The following is a 23,833-nucleotide window of genomic DNA, read 5'->3' as shown; positions in this document are numbered from 1 at the left end:
TAGACATTGTCAACATGAAGTCCAAGTCATGGCGAATCCGAGCGATTTTATCCACAGAGTGCCTGGCAAAGGTGTTACAGTGGACCTCCGTGTGGTCCTCCTGATCCACTGATGGGGTCTGATGGAGGAGACTCCGCACCACATGGAACAGTTCCGCTGGCCGGCTATGTGCGGACGCGATAGTGGCAGAGAAGAAGGAATGTTTCGCTGCCACTATCGCCACAGAGCAGGCCCTGTAGTGGGCCCTAGCCTGTGTCCAGTCGGATCTGTCACACGTCTTCCTCCACCATCACTCAAGATGCCTACTCTGCCGCTTCATCATTTGTAGCTCCTCAGTAAACCAAGGAGCCACTTTGACTCTGCTGGCTGGGAGGCACCGCTCAGGAGCAATCTCATCCACAGCCCTGGCCATCTCTGTGTTCCAGAGATCAACCAGAGCATCAGATGAGTCACTGGCCTTAGCAGCAGGAAAATCCCCTAGAGCCCTCAGGAAACCATTCGGATAGTCTATGGGGGCAAACCATACAATAAGGTCCTCCGCCTTTGCGGAGACAGGAGGCCGCAACAAGTCTAAACCTTACCAGGAAGTGATCTGTCCGTGCCAACAGAGTGATGTTGTCCTAAAACCCACTATAACAATGCACCTGCTCAGATTAAAAATTTGACACTAGAAAAGTCCATACGCACAGTTAAAAGCCAGAGATTTGGAGGGGGGGAGTGAGGAAAAGCCCTAGTCTGCAAGGTCCAGCAACCCACTCCCAAACCAATTCCCTTGTCCAATCCAGTCCTGATTGCAGTGCACCAAATCATTCCCCACCCCTCTCCCACAGAGATGCAATCATTAGCCTCTATTCAACCAGAATTAAATGAGGATTGGGTTTTGTTTGTTTGTTTGTTTGTTTTTGTTTTGCTTCATATTCTCAATACCAGTGATAAAGCAAATCTGGAACCTTTCAGTTGATATAGGTATTACAATGTTAGCCATAAGATCTCTTCTTAGTAGGTGCAGCAGCTCCATTAGAGATGAGACAAGCATACAGAGGCTAAGGGCACAAGTCTAACCAGGTCTACTCAGATGTATGTCCTATTTAGTTCAGTGGGGCTTACTCTCAGGAAAGTGTGGTTAGGATTGCAGCCTAAAGCAATGATCTAGATGTGATAGCCACCTACCATAGGCCAGTTTTTGTTCAGAAGAAGCTGCCTCATAGTGAGTCAACCCTTTGATCCACCTAGCCTTGTCTAATAACCCGATAATGTCTCTGAGGAAGAAGAGCTGTAGTTCAAAATGCATCCAGTATGGACATTCTCCTCGGAGCAAGTTGTAATAATACTCCTTGGATTTGGGAAGGGTGACAGACATCTTCGCTTCCATGGACAGTGCTCTTTTAGCTTATTTTCAAAAAGAAAAATCACCCTGATACACTAAGCAAGACTATTTAGCAGTAGTGGACCTGCCCTCATTGTGAGCTGCAGCAGGGCCCATGACATGCCAACCCCCCTCTCCAGCATGCCACCCCCTCTCCCCAGGATACTTCCACCTCCCCAGGTCCCTCACTGCTGTTTAGTTGTCAGTAGCAGGGGAGAAGCTGTAGTGTAACTCAAGAGCTGAGGGACCACTTTCCATGGAGAAGATTCTAAGTTCCGTGTCTGACATCAAGGCTCAGAACCATGATTTAAAGCTCCACTTCAAGTCAGCATATACACTACTGAGCTAGATGAACAAATGGTCAGGCTCCATAGAAGGCAGCCTCCATTTTGTGAACTCCCTCCTAAAAAAAGAAAAGTATGTTGCTTTGTGTTCTTCGTTATCCAACACTAGAACTAATATTTCCTGTTTGAATTCTTTTAAGCATTAAACAGATCATTCTCCCCACTATTTACCCTTGCTGCAAGACTCTTCCTTTATTGCTTGGAACAGGGTAGACACCCTTAGTACAGGTCCTGGGGGACAGTCCTGTGCTGGATGCCTCACTTTGCACTTTAGTCTCCATGGTACGTGTATATAAACATGCACATGCATGCCACACCCCCACAGGACTGGGAGCAGGGTGGGTGTGCTATACCCTCAGCACCGCTGAAGAAGCATTATATCCACTCTGCCCCTCTTTTCATTGCCTGAGAATGGTGAAAGATAGGGTGGTTGAGAACTCTCAGAATTCCCAACAGAGAGACAGTTCCTCCTAAGTTTGTCCAGAGTGCTTCCACCCCTTGCTCTTTGCATCTGCAAATGGGGTTTTCATCGCAGAGGTCTCTATTGGTAGTCCATGCACAGATGCAAAGGGCAGGAGAATACAGTGATGAACCACATTGCTCAGTCAATCATTTCACTTTGCTGCTGCCTTACATGAAAGCAATTATAGGGGGGACTTTAGGGGTCAGGTGGGCCTTTAGGGACTCATGGTCAGCACCTGACTTGGCCAACCTCTATGCTGCCTATAGCTTGTGGACAGAGTATTGTACTATTGAAACCATATTAGAACTACACCAGTGTTCTGATAAAAAATGTATACATTTGGAACTCACCTCCAAGGTTTATTTTAAATTAATATCCTTTTTCAAGTTATTAACTTTAACCTATTTAGGAAGACAATACTAACCACAAAGTAGGTCACTGGAAATAAATGCTCAGAGTTACAGATTATTCAGGTTATTCAACCAGACACATACAGTAAATGGTACAAAGATTAAATCTTGTGATTTCGTCTGAATAAGGATTTTAGAGTTTTGCGCACAGTATTATGACAAATGTGTTCTTCTGGGTACGTCAAGCTAATTCATTTAAATGGGAAGGTGCCTGCTCTTGAGTATTTGCTTTATGAAATGATGTGGTTTATAATGCAAAAGTTCTTGAATTGAAATTATGTGAAGTTTCATTTTAGGTATTTTCTTTTATTAGGCCTTCCAGATTTCTCATTTTCGGTAGGGTTGAAAAAGATCTTATACATCTTATAGTTCTGCTATTCAAATGGGTATTGTTTGCTTTTGGGAATATTATATACTGAAAATGAAGCTCCCAGATTTTCACAACCATTCCATTAAAAAGCCCCATTGAGGAAAGCCCCAGGTCCCTCAATGGGAGTTTTAAAGTCTGCGCCAGCTATTTTGCCAGTGCAGACTTGAGAGCATCCATGACGGACTTTGCAGCCTGACACAGAGGATAGGATATGGCGAAGCAGAACTCTGCCAGTCCCAACCCTCCTCCTGGGCCAGTTCCTCCTCCCTCCCCATTCTGCCCACTCCTGGCCTCCCAGAAAATACTCACCCCTGGCCTGTGCTGCAGGAGCACTGGCCAGCTGTCAACATGGCACTGAGACTCAGCACTGCCTGGTGCTGGCCCAGCACTGGTGGTCCTTCCTCGCCGGGTGCCCCAGACATGCCTTATGGCACATTTGCAACACCCAGCACCATTGCTAGAGCTCAGCACCTGTGCTAGGCCTAGTTAGGTTTAGGACCTGAATCTGAGAGAACTGAGTTTTGGTCCCATCTCTGCCATGGTGATAAGGAAGTACAAATGGAGCCTCAGTATCCACAAGGGATCTGTTCTTGAACCCCCAGCCACATCCACCTGTAGCCTCTGCGAGCTTCACAATGGACCTTACGGGTTTAAAAAAAAATGCTACTTCCGGTTTTCCTTAGGAAACCGGACGTGACATTTTTATGCTTTTTGAGGCATTCTGAGGTCGGAGAAGCCCCCAGGGGTCTTCAGAGGGTTTAGGTTGACCCACATCTGGCTCAATGCAGGTCCCCCGGACACATATTGAGCCAGATCTGCAGATATAAAATCTGCAAATAAACAGGCTCCATCTGTACGCATAGGGATGTAAATTTCTTTAACATCCTACCCAAAAGGATTGCTGTGAATACAAAGAGGTGCAAAGCATTTTGCCAATTAAAGAAGCTATATACACAGGTCTGCATTTATACATGGGCACTCATGTAGGTATGTCATGGGAGAATCCTGAAAAGTGGTGAAATCTGGTTGTGGTTGGGTAAAAACTAAAAACTTCCATTTGCTTCAGGCATCTAATTATCACCATTATCAGATGCTTCTGAATACTCAGAGCTGTACTTCACTTGCATTATCATGCCATTCTTACAATAACCCTGTAAGAGAGTTTGGAATTATTTTTATTCCCATACCATAAATGGGAGGGGGAATTAAATTGGGAGAAAGCAGTTTGCTTAAGGCTAGCACATGAATTCATGGCTGACGAAAGAATCTAGGTTCATAGGTCGACCTCCTTTGCATAGCATTACACCATCTCTTAACCAATGATTTTCTAGATGGGCTCAAAAGAAAAAAGGAATACATTCAACCAGGCAGTTCAAATTCAGAAATCCATCAGCCATTTTTGTCTTCTGCATCTGTTCAGATTTTGGTTGCTCCCACATCTGGGCACGGCACTTATGATTACCCCATTTCATACATACACAGATCAAAATACCTATTACAGAAATCTGTTTTGACTGACAAACGTGCAACAGGATTCTTGCCACTCGTCAGGTTGGGTCAGTACCTGAGATTACTCAGTCTCAAATCTCAAAGGAACACGTTTATTAATTTTGCCCCACTTCACTGTCAACACGGGATTAATGATTGTCAGATGTAAGTCTCTGATGTATGGAATATCCTTTCTGTGAATTCAGCATTGGGTATATGCATCAAAAAGGATGAAGGAGATCTTTCTTAGCAGTATGTTAAAACACACTTGGATAGTGTTACTAAACATGTTGCCAAGAGAAATGAAAGTATTGAAAGAGCTAGGCTGAGGTTTTGCAATAGGTATTTCTCTTTCCTCTATTGCTCTTCAGTCATGTTAATTGACAGAACATTTGATCATCACATTCAGCATAAACCAGATCATGTTTGGTGTTGAGCAGTTTTTCACCTACTAACAGTGCAAGCCTATGTTTGTTTACGCAAAAGTCCCATTGTGTTAGTGTGGCAAGATCCAGTGTTTAGAGTGTGAGTCCAGGACTAGTAAGACCTGGGTTCAAATATCCACTGAGTCATGAAACTTATTGCGTGACCTTGGGCCAGTCACTATCTCTTAGCATCACAAATCTCACACACTTGTGAGGATAAAAGGAGAGGGAGGAGCCCAGAACACTGTCCTGAACTTTTTGGAGGAAGAATAGGATAAAAATGAAATAAGAGTGCAATCCAAAACAGTTTTCTGATCAACTCAAAATGCTTCTATAGTTCACAAGTACACATCACACTGCTTAAAGCAAGCTACAATGAATGTACAATGAGACTCTGTACAGATCTGTGCACAAAGGATATGAGAGATGGAAGGAAAACTACAAAGGCAGCTAGAATAAAAGACCTTAAGAGCCCCATATTTATATTGGCAAGAGGATTTAAAGAATATACGTACATAGGAAGCAAATAGCTGGCCCAATGGCTGTATACAATGACTCTCTATTGCTCATAGCCTTGCAGTACTACCTTCCATCCACTCTCAATGCCACTATCAATCCACTATCAAAAAAGTGGGCTAGACCATCTGCAGGAAAATCTCTCTCTCTCTCTCTCTCTCTCTCTCTCCAGGCACGAGGCCAGCACTTGAAGGTTTCTAGCTTCCATAAAGAGGTGATATCATCATGTATGTGGCAAAACAAAAAGGACAGGCCTTATGACCAATTTTAGGTAAAATGTCTTGTTTTCCAACTATGAGGTCCAGCATGAAACCTCATTGGAGGTGAAAAGCATTTGGAGAAATCTGCCAACTCCTGATCATGTGGGAGAAGATTTTCATCACAGGAAAACATTTTTTTTAAAAAGACGCAACAATTCGTGAATACAGAGTATTCAATAAATACAGAGTGGCAATAAAAACTTCATTTGACAATAGCATGATTATTGAAATAGCATTTGTAATAATTAATTTTAAGACTAAATTGAATGACCTGGAGACAGGGTTGAGCAGTGAGGTGGCGAAGTTTGCAGACGACACCAAACTTTTCCGAGTGGTGAAGACCAGAAGTGATTGTGAGGAGCTCCAGAAGGATCTCTCCAGACTGGTAGAATGGGCAGCAAAATGGCAGATGCGCTTCAATGTCAGTAATTGTAAGGTCATGCACATTGGGGCAAAAAATCAAAACTTTACATATAGGCTGATGGGTTCTGAGCTATCTGTGACAGATCAGGAGAAAGATCTTGGGGTGGTGGTGGACAGGTCGATGAAAGTGTCGACCCAATGTGTGGCGGCAGAAAAGAAGGCCAATTCTGTGCTTGGGATCATTAGAAAAGGTATTGAGAACAAAACGGCTAATATTATAATGTCATAGTACAAATTAATGGTAAGGCCACACCTGGAGTATTGAGTCCAGTTCTGGTTGCTGCATCTCAAAAAAGACATAGCGGAAATGGAAAAGGTGCAAAAGAGAGTGACTAAGATAATTACTGGGCTGGGGCACCTTCCTTATGAGGAAAGGCTATGGTGTTTGGGGCCTCTTCAGCCTAGAAAAGTGGCGCCTGAGGGGGGACATGATTGAGACATACAAAATTATGCAGGGGATGGACAGAGTGGATAGAGAGATGCTCTTTACACTCTCACATAACACCAGAACCAGGGGACATCCACTAAAATTGGGAGAGTTAGAACAGACAAAAGAAAATATTTCTTTACTCAGTGTGTGGTTGGTCTGTGGAACTCCTTGCCACAGGATGTGGTGATGGCGTCTGGCCTGGACGCCTTTAAAAGGGGATTGGACAAGTTTCTGGAGGAAAAATCCATTACGGCTTACAAGCCATGATGTGCTTGTGCAACCTCCTGATTTTAGAAATGGGCTATGTCAGAATGCCAGGTGCAAGGGAGGGCACCAGAATGAGGTCTGGTGTGCTCCCTGGGGCATTTGGTGGGCCGCTGTGAGATACAGAAAGCTGGACTAGTTGGGCCTATGGCCTGATCCATAGGGTCCCTTTTAGGGAGAAGGGCGGGATACAAATAAAGTTTATTATTATAATTATTATTATCCAGTGGGGCTGTTCTTATGAATGACTCTAAATAATAAAATCAGTAAGGAAGGTTACATGAGCATTCCTCAACATGCATCCAACTCCCAACCTTCTATGGAACAGAACTCTTTCCCTACCAGAATATTCCTATTGCTTGCAATCTACTCAGATTGCTATCTTACATACATCACAGCAACATAAAAGACCTCTGTCTTCTTCCTATCAGCAAAAAGGAGTCCATGCCTAATAGATCAATCAGGCAGCAAGCACTATGGACTCCAGTCTATGGCTGCAATCCTATCCACACTTACCTGGTAGTAAGCCCCAATTACTAAAATAAGACTTATTTCTGAGTAGATAGTCATAGGAGTGGACTCTATGTCTCCTCCTTGAAATCTGGCTTGAGCCTTCATGTGGAATGCTAGCTTTCTAATGCAGAGAGCCTTACACACCCCAGAGTGTTTTCAAAAAGCCAAGGCTGTTCAGGAAGCTGCTGACATGTGGCAGCAGTTCAATTGCACAGAATGACAGGTAGCCTTTTGCAACCAGGGTAAAGCATGTTGCACCACTGAAACATGAGTTCTGACAGCACAATATGCCCGTAGGATTGGGGCCTAACTTTCTTAAATAGTACTTGGTTCAACATCAAACATATTAAATGGATTAAATATAAGCTAGAATCTCATGTTGCATGAAATTTTTCATTCTGTATGTTTTAGAACAGCTGTCAGAGGAGAACAGCTATTCCCCATTAGAAGGTTCTCATGATGACAAGCAGATTTTGCAGCATATTGAATTCATTTTCAATTAATGATAGACTGCACCTTGCTAAATTTCAAGGACAATGTAATTTCAGTAAACAGAATTATCTCCTCAGTCAAATCTGAAAGCAAGATTTTTCATCCCCTCATTCAGTGACACCCTAATGTCAGAACAAAGAGCTTCTGCTACACAGGTTCCATTTTTATCTGTCTATTGGCATGATGAGAGTTTTTTTTTTTTACTATTTTCCCCCTTTATATCACTAGGTACAAAAGAGCACTCTGAAAAGGCATGTTTTAGGCCATCCATCCAAAACCTGCATTAAATCTGAGGCAGATTCCAGGTGAAAATGCTGGCAAAGTGCATTGTAAGGTCCTGACACAGTGTGAAGAATCAGGTCACAACTGTATTTTTAGAAGTCCTTTATGTTTCTTTCAAACATATTTGTTCCATCTTTTGCTCTTCCCCTTTTTCTGCCTGCTCAGAATTATTTGGCCAGTGCTTGCAGAAGGCTGTTCTAGCCCGAGGGATTCTCACACATACTTCTGTTGACAGAGTTCCTGTGTAGCAAGCAAGTTGAAATGCCTTTTGTTAAAGATCTGTTCAGGGCTCTTTCTGTTCTGCCCCAGCACTTGGAAGATCTTTCAGCTGTTGAGTTCTTACTTACTGCATTCATGGAAAAATGGCATTTGGGGTTACAGAACAGGTAAAACTTTCTATAATAAATATATTTGTTCTATTAATATATATGTCTCTGCTCACGTTTATTTCATTAGTTGGTTTTTTTAAAGATTGTTTAAGTAATCAGAGGCCATGAAAGATACTACCTGTATAAAATAATGAATGGAAAGCTACTTGAAGGTAAAACATATTTGCTCAAAAATAATGTGAAATATAGTCTGTCCATTTTAACTTTTCACTTCAAGAACAGAGATTAAACAAATTTAACAAATTAAAATAATCCTTAATGCATGCAGTAATTAAAAATAAGTCCAGTGCAACTTAAATGTGCCAAATAATCAATATACATTGAGTCTGTTGTCAAAAATAACAATATCATTTTCTGTAATTTATTTTAAACATTTCTACTTACCATATTCGTGAAAAGAATTTATACTCCTCTCTTCTAAAGGAAAGTGTTTGAGGGTGGCTGTACTTGAAATGATACTTCTAACAGCAAATATTTGGCTTTTCTTTTAAAAAGAAATGAAGAACTTTAGAATCAGTGCTTTGCCAGAATTTCTCTTTAATTATTTATGACTAAATGTGCTGTTGACTTTAGATGTTTCAGAGCTTCATAGGCTATAACAGAAAGTTGACAAGTGCAAGGATATCAGGATATCCCCAACACATTTAATTTTTTTTTACGTTATATTACTTTATTAACATGAAGGCAGGCTGTAACTATTTCTTTTCACATTTTTTGTTCATTGCCTGTGTTAACTTTGGTGTGTGTTTTTACCTTTAAAGCTGCTTGAATTGCTCAGGAGGCATTCTCAGTTTGATAAGTCAGTCCAAAGTACACTGCTGAGAAAATCTAACTTTGGATGCCTTGCTGTCATCCAGATTGTGAAATAATATCCATTCTCTTATTTTCTTTCCTAGGCAGAATTCCCAGACATATGTTGCTCATGTTTATTTATTTTAAAAAAAATTAAAAGACACATATCCACACTAGTGTCTTCTGCAGTAAAAATTGTGCAGAACAATTGTGCTTGCAACATAATGTCCATTTTCCTCCTCTAAAATGATAGCTTCTATACATGACATTCTAAATGCCAGGGCCCCAGGGAGGGCCCATCCCTGCTGAATCTGTACATGCACTGGGCTCCTTTGCATTGATTCAAGCAGTCTCTGTTAACATGACTGGAGGCACCATTTTAATCCCCCATAACACTCTTGCCTTTGACATAGAGATGCTCTGGAGCAGTATTACATAAGGGGCAAGGCACTGTGGAGGAATTAAAATGGCACTGCTAGTTGGATCAGTGCTGCAAAGAGCATCACAGCCATTAATGCCATTGCCACCACCTGCCACCTTGTAACCCCACCAGGACCCAGTCTAAGACTTAATGAGGCACTGCCCATACACTTTCAATGATATCATCATTGGTATATGGGCTAGAAATGTGTTTTTTGAAAAAGTAGTCAAGAGATCCTCAAGAAACTGATTCAAATTTGCAGTATACATGCTGCCTTGTTTATCTTAAGAATGTTGTGTTTCTGGCAAAACAGATGGCACGATCCAGCTGCAAATTTGACATTTTAAATCTTAAGATTTTACCATTTTACCATTTCACTGGTTTAAGCATGGTAACTTTTCTAACACAGCAATTTGAATTTCAGGAACAACGAAATCCTGCAAATTGTTCATTCTTCCCCAGATATATAAATCCCAAGAAATAATGGAAGAATTCTCAAGAGAAGGAATTACGCTTTGCAAGACACTTAGAAATGAAATAGAGTGTAGCCTTATCTGATGGCTAAAATTTGCTGGAATGGAAGCTCAGGTTTTTTATAAGGGGGAGATATTACCTTATTCTACACATGTTAAAACTGAGGATTCATCTGAGACTTCAGAGAAGACAAACTATGAAACAAAAGAGGAAATCTTTTACCATTTTCATGGAAGTAGTTTTGGTTCTTCATTAATGTCTCACAGTGAGACATCCCTGGAATTTACCAAGGTTACTGGTAGGAATTCTGCTGATGAGCAGCTAGAAGAAAACCAGCTGGATGAAGAATTATTGTATTCCTCCAATTATTTTGCAATAGGCAATTCAACTCTGCTTCCTTCCCAAGTTCTTTGTAGACAAATCTCAGATAAGAAGCAATACAGAACTCAAGAATCTGTTCTCTTAAACCATAAAACAAACACTATCACTTATTCAGATTTAATTTTTTCGTCTTACCCAACTAAATTTGAGACTGGTGGGATGACAAACATAGAAGTGTCTTCATCAGAAGATCAAGAAGAGGACAATGAAAAAGACACTTTCACAGAGCTTCCAATGAGTGGGACAGTTTTGGAGAATCTACACAAAATGTACATTGCTCAAACAAAACAAGACAGATATGGCTACATCTCCCCTATCCTTAGTGGCAATGATCTGAATGAGAAGAAGCTGAAAGATGGCAACATGCACTTGCGGGTAAGATAAGATAGATGATTTCCTATCATAAATAGAAAAAAAATAATTAAATGGGATTTCATTTTGGGTATCGTGTATATGTGTCATATTTGTAAGTTGCCATAGACATGGAACAAAACAATAGGGAAGGTGTGTTGAGATAACATTTCAACATATTGCAGCTACTTAAGTGAAAACCAAGATCTCCATGCAGTCTGCTGAACTTTTTAACTAGTGTCCATGAGATGGGTGGGGGAAGGACCCTCATCTGAAAAACCCTGTCAGTGAGCTAAATGGAGCTAAAAGGTCTGACTCAATTTAAGAGACATTCATATGTTGTGACTGCAGTATCTACAGTGGTGTCTGGCCTAATGGCAGGTTTTAACATATAGTCCTTGTTATCCAGTTAGGTTTCTGGAAAACCTAGTGGATACTGAATTAGCAGATACTGAATCATTGAGCCTATGAGAAAAATGAAGTTAGGTTCCAGGGGACTCTTTTCATCATATACTATGTGAACTTTATGAACCTTAAGTTGAAGTCTATGGTGTTGGGTTATAGTGAGGGCTCATCTAGATCTCCAACATCTGAGGCTTCCTCCTTCATACTAGATATTCATCAGTGTGTTGAAGGTTGTGGATTTATCCAAACGGGCTATCCCTCAACTCATTGAAGGTTGCTGGTCCAACAATGAGGCTTCAGAGTTCAGTAGTGGGGAGGAGATTGCTTCACCTGTCTTTTTCCTCCACCTGTCTCTAGGCTCCTTCCCTGGGCTTGCCCCAGCCCCAGAGCAGCCCTCAGGTACCCTTCCAGGGACCTCTCATCATTGGCCTCTCATCATTGGCAGGGTTGTGAAGGGCACCCCAAGATGGTGCCCAAGGTGGGGCAAGTCTGGAACCGGACACAAATGTGTCCAACAATTCCCCATGGGCCAATACCAAAGCCCATTTGATGTGGCACCAGCACATTATTAGCGGATAACAAGAACAGAGTTGCAGATAATGAGAGGTAGGTGGCAATTCTGCCCCTCGCAGATAAGTGAATTCGCAGGTAGCAAATTTGCAGATATAGAGAACTGACTGTATATGGAATTGCTATAATTGCTGCAGAGAAGGAGAGCAAGAGGGTGAGCTTAAACTGTACCATTTTCCTGCGATGTTTTCCATTTAATTATGGCTTCAGTTTCTGTATTTCCATACAGTTTGTATGTATGGACAGCATGCCATACTATACCCCAGGTTACCATAATATACAAAACACTGTGTATCAGTGTTTCCCAAACTGTGAGCCGTGGCTCCCCGGGGCGCCATAGAAACGAGCCAAGGGAGCCATGGAAACCTCACAAAGAACCTGTTGCACTATACAATGTACAGTGGTGCCTCGCAAGACGAAATTAATTCGTTCCGCAAGTCGTTTCGTATTGCGAAAATTTCGTCTTGTGAAGCGCAGTTTCCCATAGGAATGCATTGAAATTTAATTAATGCGTTCCTATGGGCAAAAAAAGTCAGAACAAAGTCAAATTTGGTTTACAAAGTGTTTATTAAGTGCTCTTTAAAGGCATACATACTGTACAGAGGATTTCAAAAATTTCAAGCACAAAACTTCAACTTTTTAATTTTAAAAATTTGTCTTGCGAAGTACGGCCATAGAAAAATTCGTCTTGCGAAGCACGGCCATTGAAAATTCGTCTTGCGAGTCACCAGAAAAAATCACAAAAACGCTTTCATCTTGCGAGTTTTTCGGTGTGCGAGGCATTCGTCTTGCGAGGCACCACTGTATAGGATTGTAGCCATAATGGGAATCTGTGGTCAATGGCCCAGTAGGTTAAGGGAGCTGCCAGTCAAAAATGTTTGGGAACTACTGCTATAAATCCACCACATTCTTCTGAAAATTTTCCTTAACACTAGGCAAAGCACTATTTATTTACAGCGCAGTCCTGAGCTGCACTTGGGCTGGTGCAAGTCTCTTGCACCTCTTCATGAGTTGGCTAGGCCGGGAGGTGCACCACCCTGTGGAGGCTGGAATAAGCCTCTGCGCTGATGAAGACTCTGAGTCTTGTGTTGGCCGAGCTCAGCTGATGCAAGACTCTGGGTTGGGCGGGGAGGAGGCAGGATGGAGGTGTTCCAGGGTGGGGGGAGGGTGTGCGGCACCAGGGGCAGGGGAGTCGGGAGCGGGTGCTGGGACCCAGCAATTATGCTGGATCTCAACCCCTGTTCCTGGGGAGTTCGGAGCGGCTTCAAGCCACTCCACTCTCCTCGATCTTGTGCCACCTCAAGAGGTGGTGCAAGTCCAAAGAGACCCATAAGTGCAAGGGTGGCTTAACCAGAGGTAAGGGGAAAAGTTTCCTCTTACGTCTGGCTGAGCTGCTTTGGGCACCTATCCTGTGCTGGATACAGCGCAAGCTTCTTGGCTTGCCTGTTCCAGCGCAAGATAGGATTGTGCCCTTAAATATCCCAGCAGATAGTCACACATTATTTTCTGTATTAATAGAATACGTATTCATAGATTTATTTGTATTCATAGAAAATTTAAGATATAGGCATTTTCTTAAATGTAAGGCCAACTGTCATCTTGTCATATACAAGATGAGCAGGAGGTCTGGCCTAGAGGGTAGAGCCTCCGTTAGCCCGAAGATAACAACAGAAGGTCGCCAGTTCGAAGACACCGGCAGCTCCCTGAACGCTGAGAATGGCAAGACCTTGAAGCAACTGACAAGCCAAGCTGAGTGATTCCACCTGCTCTTGGTGTGAGCAAGAAGTGTCTTGGCTGCCCTCCATGTGAGAGATGGAGCTGCTTGTCAGCCTGCGTGGGAGAACTGGAGGCCAGAAGTGAGACCAAACCAGGAAGATCCATTCTGAAATGTTGTTGGTTCTTGAAAGAGAGAAGCTTTATGATTGTAAAAATCCCCTTGAAGGATTTAGAAATGCCTGCCTATGTAAACCGCCTTGAATAAAGTCAGAGGAGTAATCCGATGACCAGAAAGGCGGTATATAAATACCTAGTTATTAATTATTATTATTATTATATACCCTGTTAAACACCCAATAAAACTCTATTACAATGGCCACTTGCCAACCAGATTTTGTTTTAATGGCAACACATTCATAGGAGTTCATCTAAACAATAAACAAGAGTTATATTTATTGAATTTAATATATTGAAGGCCGTTGCTGTGGATAAAGCAAAAGGTCAGGAATGTTTTCATCCAACTCGTAGTTTAAAAAAAAATGCAATTTTTATAGACAAGCTTGTAGAATGACTTAATAAATCACTGACTATATCAGCGCATTACAGAATAGAGTGCAAAATATGGATGACAGCCAGCTTGGCTCTGATCCACAGCTCTGTGTGCTCCAACATCATCTTGATGTGTTACATCCACTATTATCATCTTACAATTTTAGTGAAGCAAAGTTCATATTTAATGGCTAAAGGGCTAAAAAGTGTGTTTGCATTTCAGATCAATAGGTCTTGCTTATGTATAACTGACTTTCAAGCCAAAGGCCACAACTCAGCCTTTGGCAGATGTGAAAGTCATAACCATGACTTTCACATCTGCCCTTTCATATAAATTCTTACTTTCAGGAACCCCTCCCCATGTCCCCAAACATATGTACTGTAGCAATTTTATCCTGAACAAAGGGCTCTTTGATTAAGTCTCCTAGTGTGAACCACAAGGAAGGCTCTGATGAGATTCACCTCTTAAGTGTCACTATCTCAGATTGTATATGGGAAATGGTGCATAATAGGAGAGTTCAACCAAAATCTCTGCTAACATTCAAATAAGGAGATTTGCCTGCAATGTAGCTCATGCAGAATTTTTGAAAGTGGATCCTGTGTTACTAACTCTTCAGTCACTGTGTTGAGGCTAGGAAATGCGTGGTATCAAAGCCACCAATATTCTATTCCCTATTCTGGCCCTGCATCACCTTCCTGGGTTCAGTTGGACTTGCACAGGTTAGGGTACAGCAGACCCATTCAGGCAGCAGAGGCTTACTCTGGGCTTACCCAAAAGAGGCTACCAGGACTGTCTCCCTGCAGAATTCAGTGCATGCTCCAGTGGTATGGCTACATTGGTGGTGGGGGTTTAAACAGGATTGGACTGTAAATCAGTGATTGTGCATTTAATCTAGGAAATACTATAATACTTTATTCAATTTATATCCTGGTTTTCTCCCAAATGAGCACCCAAAGAGGCTTACAAAATATTAAAATATAATTTAAAACATAGCATAAAATATACAAATTTGAAGTTTAAAAAGTATAAAAAATATAAGAACACTTAGAATGTATTTTAGAGTTCAAATGGACTTGGCAATTAACGCTTTCTGATGAGAAGTTCAACTGCGGTTACCGTTTGCAAATACTGTAACTAGGTTTATTTTCTCTTCTCAAGAGTTGGAAAAAAAGACTGCTGACTGAACAGCCCCAAAAGGCCAATGATACAGCATACAAAAGCACTGAGAATGAGAAATCCACATTAACTACATTGAAAATAAATTGAGTTGCTTTTCAACCTGGTTTGATTATTAGATAGTAAAAAATGACAGGAGGTAAGGATCATGGAAATAAATTATGTTGCACAATTTGTAGCCTCAAGGTGGAGTTAATAAGTAAAAACTCTATCCTTCGGAGAAATAGGCCTTAAACTATTCAACTGCTTTCTTCCTTTTACACCTTGAAATTAGAAAAAGCTTAAGCACATAAATGAAGTAGTTGAATAATTTCTTAGAATGCTTCCAATATGTAAAGCAGTTAAGTTTATTAGTTATTCAACAGAAAAGGATTTTTGCATTCAAATACTTAACCTAATGCAGGTCTGATGCTAAATAATGTTCTGTAGTTGAAGCCAATCCCGAATTGTCACTCCCGAATTGGCCATTTCAGCCACACTAGACACTGTTCCAGAACCACCATTCAGAGCGCGATACCATAGTCTTTCGAGACTGAAGGCTGCCAACAACTTGCGGCCACACAATAAGAGCCCAATCCTACCTAATTTCCCCTGTGCTGATAATAATAATAACTCAGTATTTATATACCGCTTTTCTGGTCATCGGTTTACTCCTCTGACTTTATTCAAGGCGGTTTACATAGGCAGGCATTTCTAAATACCTCAAAAAGATTTTACAATCATAAAGCTTCTCTCTTTCAAGAACCAACATTTCAGAATGGATCTTCCTGGTTTGGTCTCACTTCTGGCCTCCAGTTCTCCCACGCAGGCTGACAAGCAGCTCCATCTCTCACGTGGAGGGCACCAAGATGCTTCTTGCTCACACTAAGAGCAGGTGGAATCACTCAGCTGGGCTTGTCAGCTGCTTCAAGGTCTCGCCATTCTCAGCCGTTCAGGGAGCTGCCGGTGTCCTCGAACTGGCGACCTTCTGATGTTATCTTTGGGCTAATGGAGGCTCTAGACCAGACCTCCTGCCTGCATGGCTTGTGCTGCATCCCAAGGGAGAGTTTTGCAGCCTGGAAGTCTCTGCAAGGTAAGGGGACATTTGTCCTGGAGGAAGCCTCAGCTGCAGCAATTGGTAGATCCACACCAGCTTGGACCCATGCCAGCTAAATCCAAGTGCAAGTCCAAGTGAATCTATGTCAGAGGATTGGGCCCTGGAAGTACTGATCCCGCCAACTCCTGTCTTCCCTATAATTGTCTAATACAATTAATGGTATTATATGAAAATGAGTATTTGCAATAATAAAACTTTAATATTTTTTTTTTGTATCTGTAATGCCATAAGTAACACTGCTAGGGTACTGAAGTTTTTTCATCATATACAAAAATGAGGTTTTTTTCTCTCTGTTATTTTTACAGTTAAAATTGTGCAATGCTTTTTCAGAAGATGAAACAGTCTTGTTCAAAGGAACATGTCAAGTGTCTACCTTGATGTTTATTACTGACATACCAAGCATAAATTAGCACATTGAAAACAGGATGTCCCATGATATGGGGAACAAATAAATGCTCATTCATCAAATTCTATTGCACTAACACTCTTCTTGCTCCCTTTAATTAGCAAGCCAGCACATGTGGCCCAATATAGTGTTCCCAAAAGTTCATTAGCCGAGAACCACTTTTCATCTGAATAAAAACTGGAGGCAGGCTCATTAAAAGACAGCTTACTTTCAGAGTGTGTAAAGGTCCATACAGACATACATAGTTTTAGTGCTGAGCCTGTAGTGCAGGGCTTCTCAAACTGGGGTGTCATGACACCCCAGCCTGAGGGCCCTGGACTCTGCCCCCAGGATCATGTTGCTAAGGGGGCACAGGGACTGGCATGTATTCACCAGTCCCTGCAGTAGCCTCCCGGGGGTGGGGGGAGCCCTGCGTGAGCATCCGCAAAGCTCCCCAGCCTCCTAAAAGTAAAAATGCAGCGATCACGTTCCACTTCCAGTTTTGCGGAGGTGGAGTGTGATCGCTGAGCTTTCACTTCTAGAAGGCTGGGGAGCCCTGCGGACGCTCGCGCAGGTTCCCTGCACCCCCGGGAGGCTGCTGCAGGGACTGATGAGTACATCCTAGTCCCTGAAGCCCCCTTAGCAATGCAATCCTGGGGATTGCATCGCTGTCTCCCCTCACCCACGCAAGAACTTACTGTGGCTCAAATTCTGCTATAGAGTTTGAGAACCGCTGTTGTACTTCTCAGAGGAGTAACAAGGGCGGAGCCTGAAAAGGCATGTGCCCCAGGCACTATGCTAAAGGGGCACATTTTTTTTCCCTTTACCAGTGCCTTCTCCTCTGTGACTTCTGGGTTCACAGCAGCCACTTCACAATCTGGCCACTGCCCCTCTTCCTTTTAGTGTGGAAGCTCCCACTTGGAAGTGCCCCGTCAAGGGGGAGTCCCTGCAGGAGAAGGAACAGGGGCAGCAACCAGATTGCAAAGTGACTGCCACCAGTGCCTCCTTCTTCTCTAGGTGAACCTGGAAGTGACATCACAACATCATGATGACGTGACATTGTGATGCCACTGTCCTGGGACCATTAGATATGCCTCTGGTACCACTTGATAAACACACCTACCATGTTCCCCCCCCCCCAATGTAACTTGTAAGAAATGTTTACTTCCTGTTTTCAACTGAAGGGGCTGTGCACAGTGCTGGCTGGTCCTTCTGTCAATTAGGAATCCACCTCTTCCCTTTACTGGGCAGGTTTTAAAACACAAAAAAGTGGTTTTATGTTACACATACAAAAAAAGCACTGAACAAATGTGTAAGCTGGTAAGCAAAGGAACTTGAGTAACAGTACATATGAAGCAGGGTGCAGACAGGAGATGAGGAAGAGTATGTTCATGTTTAATGCATAGCATGTACATGAAGTGACCAAGGAGAAAAGGCAGGTCAATGCATGCCTTCCTAAATTATTCAAAGAGTCAGAATTACCACTACTACCAATGTACACTTCTGCATGTTACTGCTTATTATATAGCTCCAAAATGTAAAGGAGACAGGATCATAGGCAAAAATGCAGCAAACTGCACCTTCGGGCTTGGTACTTAGGATTCAAAAGTGCATTCTTATGTACTAAATTTATTTCTCATGGCACACTGACTTTTGGTACAGTAGTGTGCCTGGGTATGCAGGTTGATACAGACCAGTAGATACAGAACTTTGAGCTAGATTCTTGTGGTAGCTTGGTTAAGTACTTGCTTGGAGGCCTTCTGCTTTATGTCTCAAATACAAAGAGAAACACTTTACGAAGTACCATACAGATAAAAATCACAATATTAGCATTACAGATACTGTTTTAATCTTTACTGTGCAGATTCTGCAATAATCTCTTTTTTTTTTAGAAGGGTTATACAAACATACTCTTTGATTACATAATTCCCAAAGTGGCTTATATTAATTAATATCTCTCACTCACTCACAGCAGTCCTTAGTTCTGGGGCAGAGGCCATAGGTTCACTTACATTTGCTTCTCCAGGGCCCAGGAAACTGGCAGTTGGAACATAACAGAGTTCTTTCGGGCAGAAATTGGGAAAGCAAGCCACCTGCAGCAGGTCATCTTTCCCTGGCTCTAGCGAGGCTGGTTTTCTCCATGCCAAGCAATTTTTCAAGATGTTGCAGGGAGCAACCACTTGGATGACTTAGTCGCCTGGCTGACGGCAGAGGCCAGAGCCAGTTTTCCTTCTGTTCTGCAGTCCCTGACAACGGGCACTTTGCCAGACATTAATACAGTCAATGTAACACCATTTATCAAAACAAACACACTGTTAGATCAGTTGTTTTTATAAAACTGGGCACTTTGATAAATACCAAGTCAAGAGTTTACTGGATTTAAAAGGGAAATAGTGAGTCACTAAACAGGTCCTGATAGTTTCTGAATGAAACAGCACATGAAATCATCTGCTGAAAGTACTTTGAATCATTGAAAAAATCACATATTCAATGTTGCACAAAATATTTCATAATCCATGGCATGGATCAAACATTTACTCAGACTCCTAAGAAATTATTTTAGAAATTTTATGATAAAAAAACCCAAATAAAATCCAAAATGGGGCAAGACATTGTGGTGTAATTATTGAGTCACTTGCATCATCCCTACTGAACAGTTGTTGACATATTTAGATTTTCAGTTTTCAAACTTTCATCTCAGCACACTGATGAGGAGCTAAAATTGTCAAGACATACTGTCAGGGCTATTCCCCTGGTATTCCCAGGGCTATTCCCAGGGTATTCCCCTGGGGGCTGGGGATAAGAATAGGCCCTCAGTCTGGCTGTACTTGCCGTAAGAGGTGACTAAACAGCCACCGGGTAGATGGGACTCGTCAGCCTGGGAAGGCAGCTCATCTGAGAGAAGGAAAACTCTGATCCCAAACCTCCACTGCCTTGTGGCTACATCCAGTTATGGAAAAGGCTTCAGGAGTCAACCTCGAGGCAAAATCCGGAGCCGGAGTCCCTGAGGCAGTTCATGGCTGAACACAGTCACGTTCTGGCAACTCCTGCGACGCCGCTGGAACCAACCGTATTGGCCTCTGCCTTTCCATTGGACCATTTCAGCGACGTGGAGAGGGGGGGATTTGCTGCATGGGTAACAGCCTATCCTCCATACCTACTTTACCCAGGCTTCGCGCACTGGAGAGGACACTCTGTTCCAGAACCACCATTCAGAGCGTGACACCATAGTCTTCTGAAACTGAAGGATGCCAACAACTGTCAGGGCAGCAGGGGAGGATAGCCCTTGCTTTCCCTATAGCAGAATGGCACGGGAGCATAAGGAGACAGCACAAGAAGCAGGCGATCCCAAACAGAGCCAAAAAAAAAGCAGGTAAAAGGAGCAGGCAGAAGAGTAGTCAGTCAAATGGTCCAGAAGTCAGGGATACAGAGAGGCACAGTCACAATAAGCAGCCCAAGTCACAGAACAAACCAGCAGCACAACATGCAGAAACTCCACCACAGCAACCCACATTTGGTGTCTGTTCTTGCCCCCATAAATATCAGGAAGGTGCGGGAGGGGGAAGGGCATTGTGGGTACTTGGAAATTGGAAGAGTGATGTGTGAGTGAAACGGAAGGTGCGGGGGGAAGGGCATTGTGGGTACTTGGAAATTGGAAAGAGTGATGTGTGAGTGAAACGGAAGGTGTGGGGGGGAAGGGCATTGTGGGTACCTGGAAATTGGAAAGAGTGATGTGTGAGTGAAATGGAAGGTGCGGGGGGAAGGGCATTGTGGGTATCTGGAAATTGGAAAGAGTGATGTGTGAGTGATACGGAAGGTGCGGGAGGGGGAAGGGCATTGTGGGTACCTGGAAACTGGAAAGAGTGATGTGTGAGTGAAATGGAAGGTGCGGGGGGAAGGGCATTGTGGGTATCTGGAAATTGGAAAGAGTGATGTGTGAGTGATACGGAAGGTGCGGGAGGGGGAAGGGCATTGTGGGTACCTGGAAATTGGAAAGAGTGATGTGTGAGTGAAACGGAAGGTGCGGGAGGGGGAAGGGCATTGTGGGTACCTGGAAACTGGAAAGAGTGATGTGTGAGTGAAATGGAAGGTGCGGGGGGAAGGGCATTGTGGGTATCTGGAAATTGGAAAGAGTGATGTGTGAGTGATACGGAAGGTGCGGGGGGGAAGGGCATTGTGGGTACCTGGAAATTGGAAAGAGTGATGTGTGAGTGAAACGGAGGATCCGGGGCGGGAGGGGGGGAAGGCAGCTCGTCTAGGAGAAGAAAAACTCTGATCCCAAACCTCCACTGCCTTGTGGCTATATCCAGTTGTGGAAAAGGCTTCAGGAGTCAACCTCGAGGCAAAATCAGGAGCCGGAGTCCCTGAAGCAGTGGCTGAACACAGTCACATTCTGGCAACTCCTGCGACGCCGCTGGAACCAACCGTATTGGCTTCTGCCTTTCCATTGGACCATTCCAGCGACGTGGAGAGGGGGGATTTGCTACATGGGTAACAGCCTATCCTCCATGCCTTCTTTACCCAGGCTTCGCGCACTGGAGAGGACACTCCAACTTCGCCATACGGCGTTGGCACAACATGGGAAGCAGCAGTTTACCGGTTATAAGTCTTCGCTCAATTGGCGTAAAGCGTGACGCCAGGGGCTGCTTCCGACGGTGGGAGAGATCATTGCATCTCATTGGGCAGCTACCGCCCGCCTTAAGCTGGGCAGTCCCCAGTCAGTAAGGTGCTGCCTCGCCACGGTCCGTTAACCTCACGGGGTGCATGGGGTTTAGGGTGAAAACCGACAAGCGGATCGACAACTCTGCACCATGCAACAGAAAACAGAAAACTCCTGCCCTAAAGCTGAGCACCTGGAACATTAGGACAATGACACCTGGCTTCTCTGATGACCTGCAAGAAATAGACGACGCATGCAAAACAGCTGTCATCGACATGGAGCTGAGCAGACTGCAGATGGACATCGTCGCCCTTCAAGAGACTAGGCTGCCAGATTCCGGATCTGTCAAAGAGGGAAATTTCTCATTTTTCTGGCAGGGAAAACCACCAAACGAAACCAGGGAACATGGTGTTGGCTTTGCAGTCAGAAATTCCCTGCTGAAGTCCATCATCCCACCTACTGTGGGAAGTGAAAGAATTTTGTCCCTGCAGCTTCAGTCATCAGCAGGACCTGTCACTCTCATCAGTGCTTATGCACCGACTTTGTCATCTCCAGCAGAAGCCAAAGACAAATTCTATGATGACCTGGCCACCACTATCAAGAAGATCCCCGTAAAAGAGCCATTGTTCATCCTCGGCGATGTCAATGCTAGAGTTGGTGCTGATAACAGTTCGTGGCCCACTTGCTTAGGTCAGTTCGGCATTGGGAAGATGAACGAGAATGGCCAACACCTGCTAGAGTTTTGCCGTCATCATGGTCTCTGTGTCAGCAATACGTTCTTCAACACGAAGCCCCAACATAGAGTCTCTTGGAGACACCCAAGATCAAAGCACTGGCACCAGCTTGACCTGATTCTCACCAGACGCTCCAGCCTTCCCAGCACCAAGATCACACGCAGCTATCAGAGTGCTGCCTGTGACACTGACCACTCCCTGGTGTGCAGCAGAGTGAAACTGCAAACAAAGCAACTGTATCGAAGACCTCGCATTGATACCAGCAAGACCCGGGATCAGAGAAAAGTGGAGGAATTTGCACGAGCGCTTGAGGAATCTCTTCCAGGCCCGGTCGATGCAAACACATCCAACAGATGGGAACATTTCAAGAATGCCGTTTACAGCACCGCCTTGTCCATATTTGGCAAGAAGACCAACAAGACGGCAGACTGGTTTGAAGCCCACTCTGAGTTCACACCAGTCATTGAGGAAAAGAGGAGAGCTCAAGCAGCACACAAGGCCTGTCCCAGTGAGCACAACCTGCAGGTCCTCCGAGCTGCTCACAGCAAAGTCCAGCAGACTGCCAGGAGATGTGCTAACGACTACTGGCTTCAGCTCTGCTCCCAGATACAGGTAGCAGCTGACACAGGCAACATCAAGGGGATGTATGACGGTATCAAGCAGGCCCTAGGTCCAACACAGAAGAAAATTGCCCCTCTGAAGTCTGCCACAGGCGTGGTCATCCAGGATCGGGCGCAGCAGATGGAATGCTGGGTGCAGCACTACTCTGAGCTATATTCCAGAGAAAATGTAGTCACCGAAGAAGCGCTGAACAACATTGAGTGCCTGCCTTTGCTGGAGGAGCTTGATAGTGAACCAACCCTAGAAGAACTTCATGTGGCCCTGGATTCCCTTGCCTTTGGCAAGGCACCTGGAAAAGACAGCATCCCTGCTGAAGTCCTAAAGTGCTGCAAAGAGATCATTGCTACTGAGCTGCATGAAATCCTCTGTCTCTGCTGGAGAGAAGGTGGAGTACCTCAAGACATGAGGGATGCAAACATCATCACGCTGTACAAAAACAAAGGTGACAGGGGTGACTGCAACAACTACCGTGGCATCTCTCTCCTTAGCATTGTAGGAAAGTTGTTTGCCCGAGTTGCACTAAAGAGGCTCCAGGTACTTGCAGAGAGCATTTATCCAGAATCACAGTGCGGATTCCGAGCCAGCAGGTCCACCACTGATATGGTATTCTCCCTTAGACAACTGCAGGAGAAATGCAGGGAGCAACGACAGCCACTCTTTATAGCCTTTATAGATCTCACGAAGGCTTTCGACCTGGTCAGCAGGGACGGCCTCTTCAAGATTCTCCCCAAGATCGGATGTCCACCCAGGCTCCTCAGCATCATCAGATCCTTCCACAAGGACATGAAGGGCACTGTTGTCTTCGATGGCTCCACATCAGACCCCTTTGACATCCGAAGTGGCGTGAAGCAGGGCTGTGTTCTTGCATCAACCTTGTTTGGGATTTTCTTCGCTGTCCTGTTGAAGCAGGCCTTTGAAACTGCAACAGAAGGCATCTATCTCCGGACCAGATCAGATGGAAAGCTCTTCAACCTCTCCAGACTGAGAGCAAAGTCCAAAGTCCAGCTGAAATGTCTTCGTGACTTCCTCTTTGCCGACGATGCAGCTGTCACTACCCACTCTGCCA

The 23,833-nt window shown here is 43.9% G+C and overlaps 1 protein-coding gene and 1 long non-coding RNA gene across 7 annotated transcripts in view; one reads left to right on the top strand and one right to left on the bottom strand.

Annotated features, from left to right (window-relative positions):
• Positions 1 to 23,833, bottom strand: part of LOC136645993 (uncharacterized) — a 54,898-nt gene that overhangs the window by 20,674 nt on the left and 10,391 nt on the right. For 3 of the 5 annotated variants that reach the window (XR_010794183.1, XR_010794182.1, XR_010794186.1), the window contains exon 2: positions 8,820 to 8,919. The exons of 1 other annotated variant lie outside the window; for it this stretch is intronic. This is a non-coding gene — a long non-coding RNA (uncharacterized lncRNA). Of the gene's footprint in view, positions 1 to 8,819; positions 8,920 to 18,764; positions 19,033 to 23,833 lie in introns of those variants that run through there. One more of the 5 variants, XR_010794184.1, reaches the window with a different exon arrangement.
• Positions 8,302 to 16,815, top strand: LOC136645992 (uncharacterized). Of its 2 annotated transcripts, none has more exons than XM_066622503.1 (3): positions 8,302 to 8,432; positions 10,073 to 10,878; positions 16,673 to 16,815. In XM_066622503.1, the coding sequence occupies exons 2-3, from the start codon at positions 10,225 to 10,227 to the stop codon at positions 16,775 to 16,777; spliced, it is 759 nt and encodes a 252-aa protein (XP_066478600.1). In that variant the 5' UTR covers positions 8,302 to 8,432; positions 10,073 to 10,224; the 3' UTR covers positions 16,778 to 16,815. The 2 variants fall into 2 exon arrangements, with proteins under 2 accessions (XP_066478600.1, XP_066478599.1); XM_066622502.1 differs by lacking the exon at positions 16,673 to 16,815 and adding an exon at positions 13,443 to 13,955.

This window comes from Tiliqua scincoides, chromosome 3 (genome assembly GCF_035046505.1).
Source record: "Tiliqua scincoides isolate rTilSci1 chromosome 3, rTilSci1.hap2, whole genome shotgun sequence".
Classification (NCBI taxonomy): domain Eukaryota; kingdom Metazoa; phylum Chordata; class Lepidosauria; order Squamata; family Scincidae; genus Tiliqua; species Tiliqua scincoides.
This window is presented reverse-complemented; position numbering and strand designations above follow the sequence as displayed.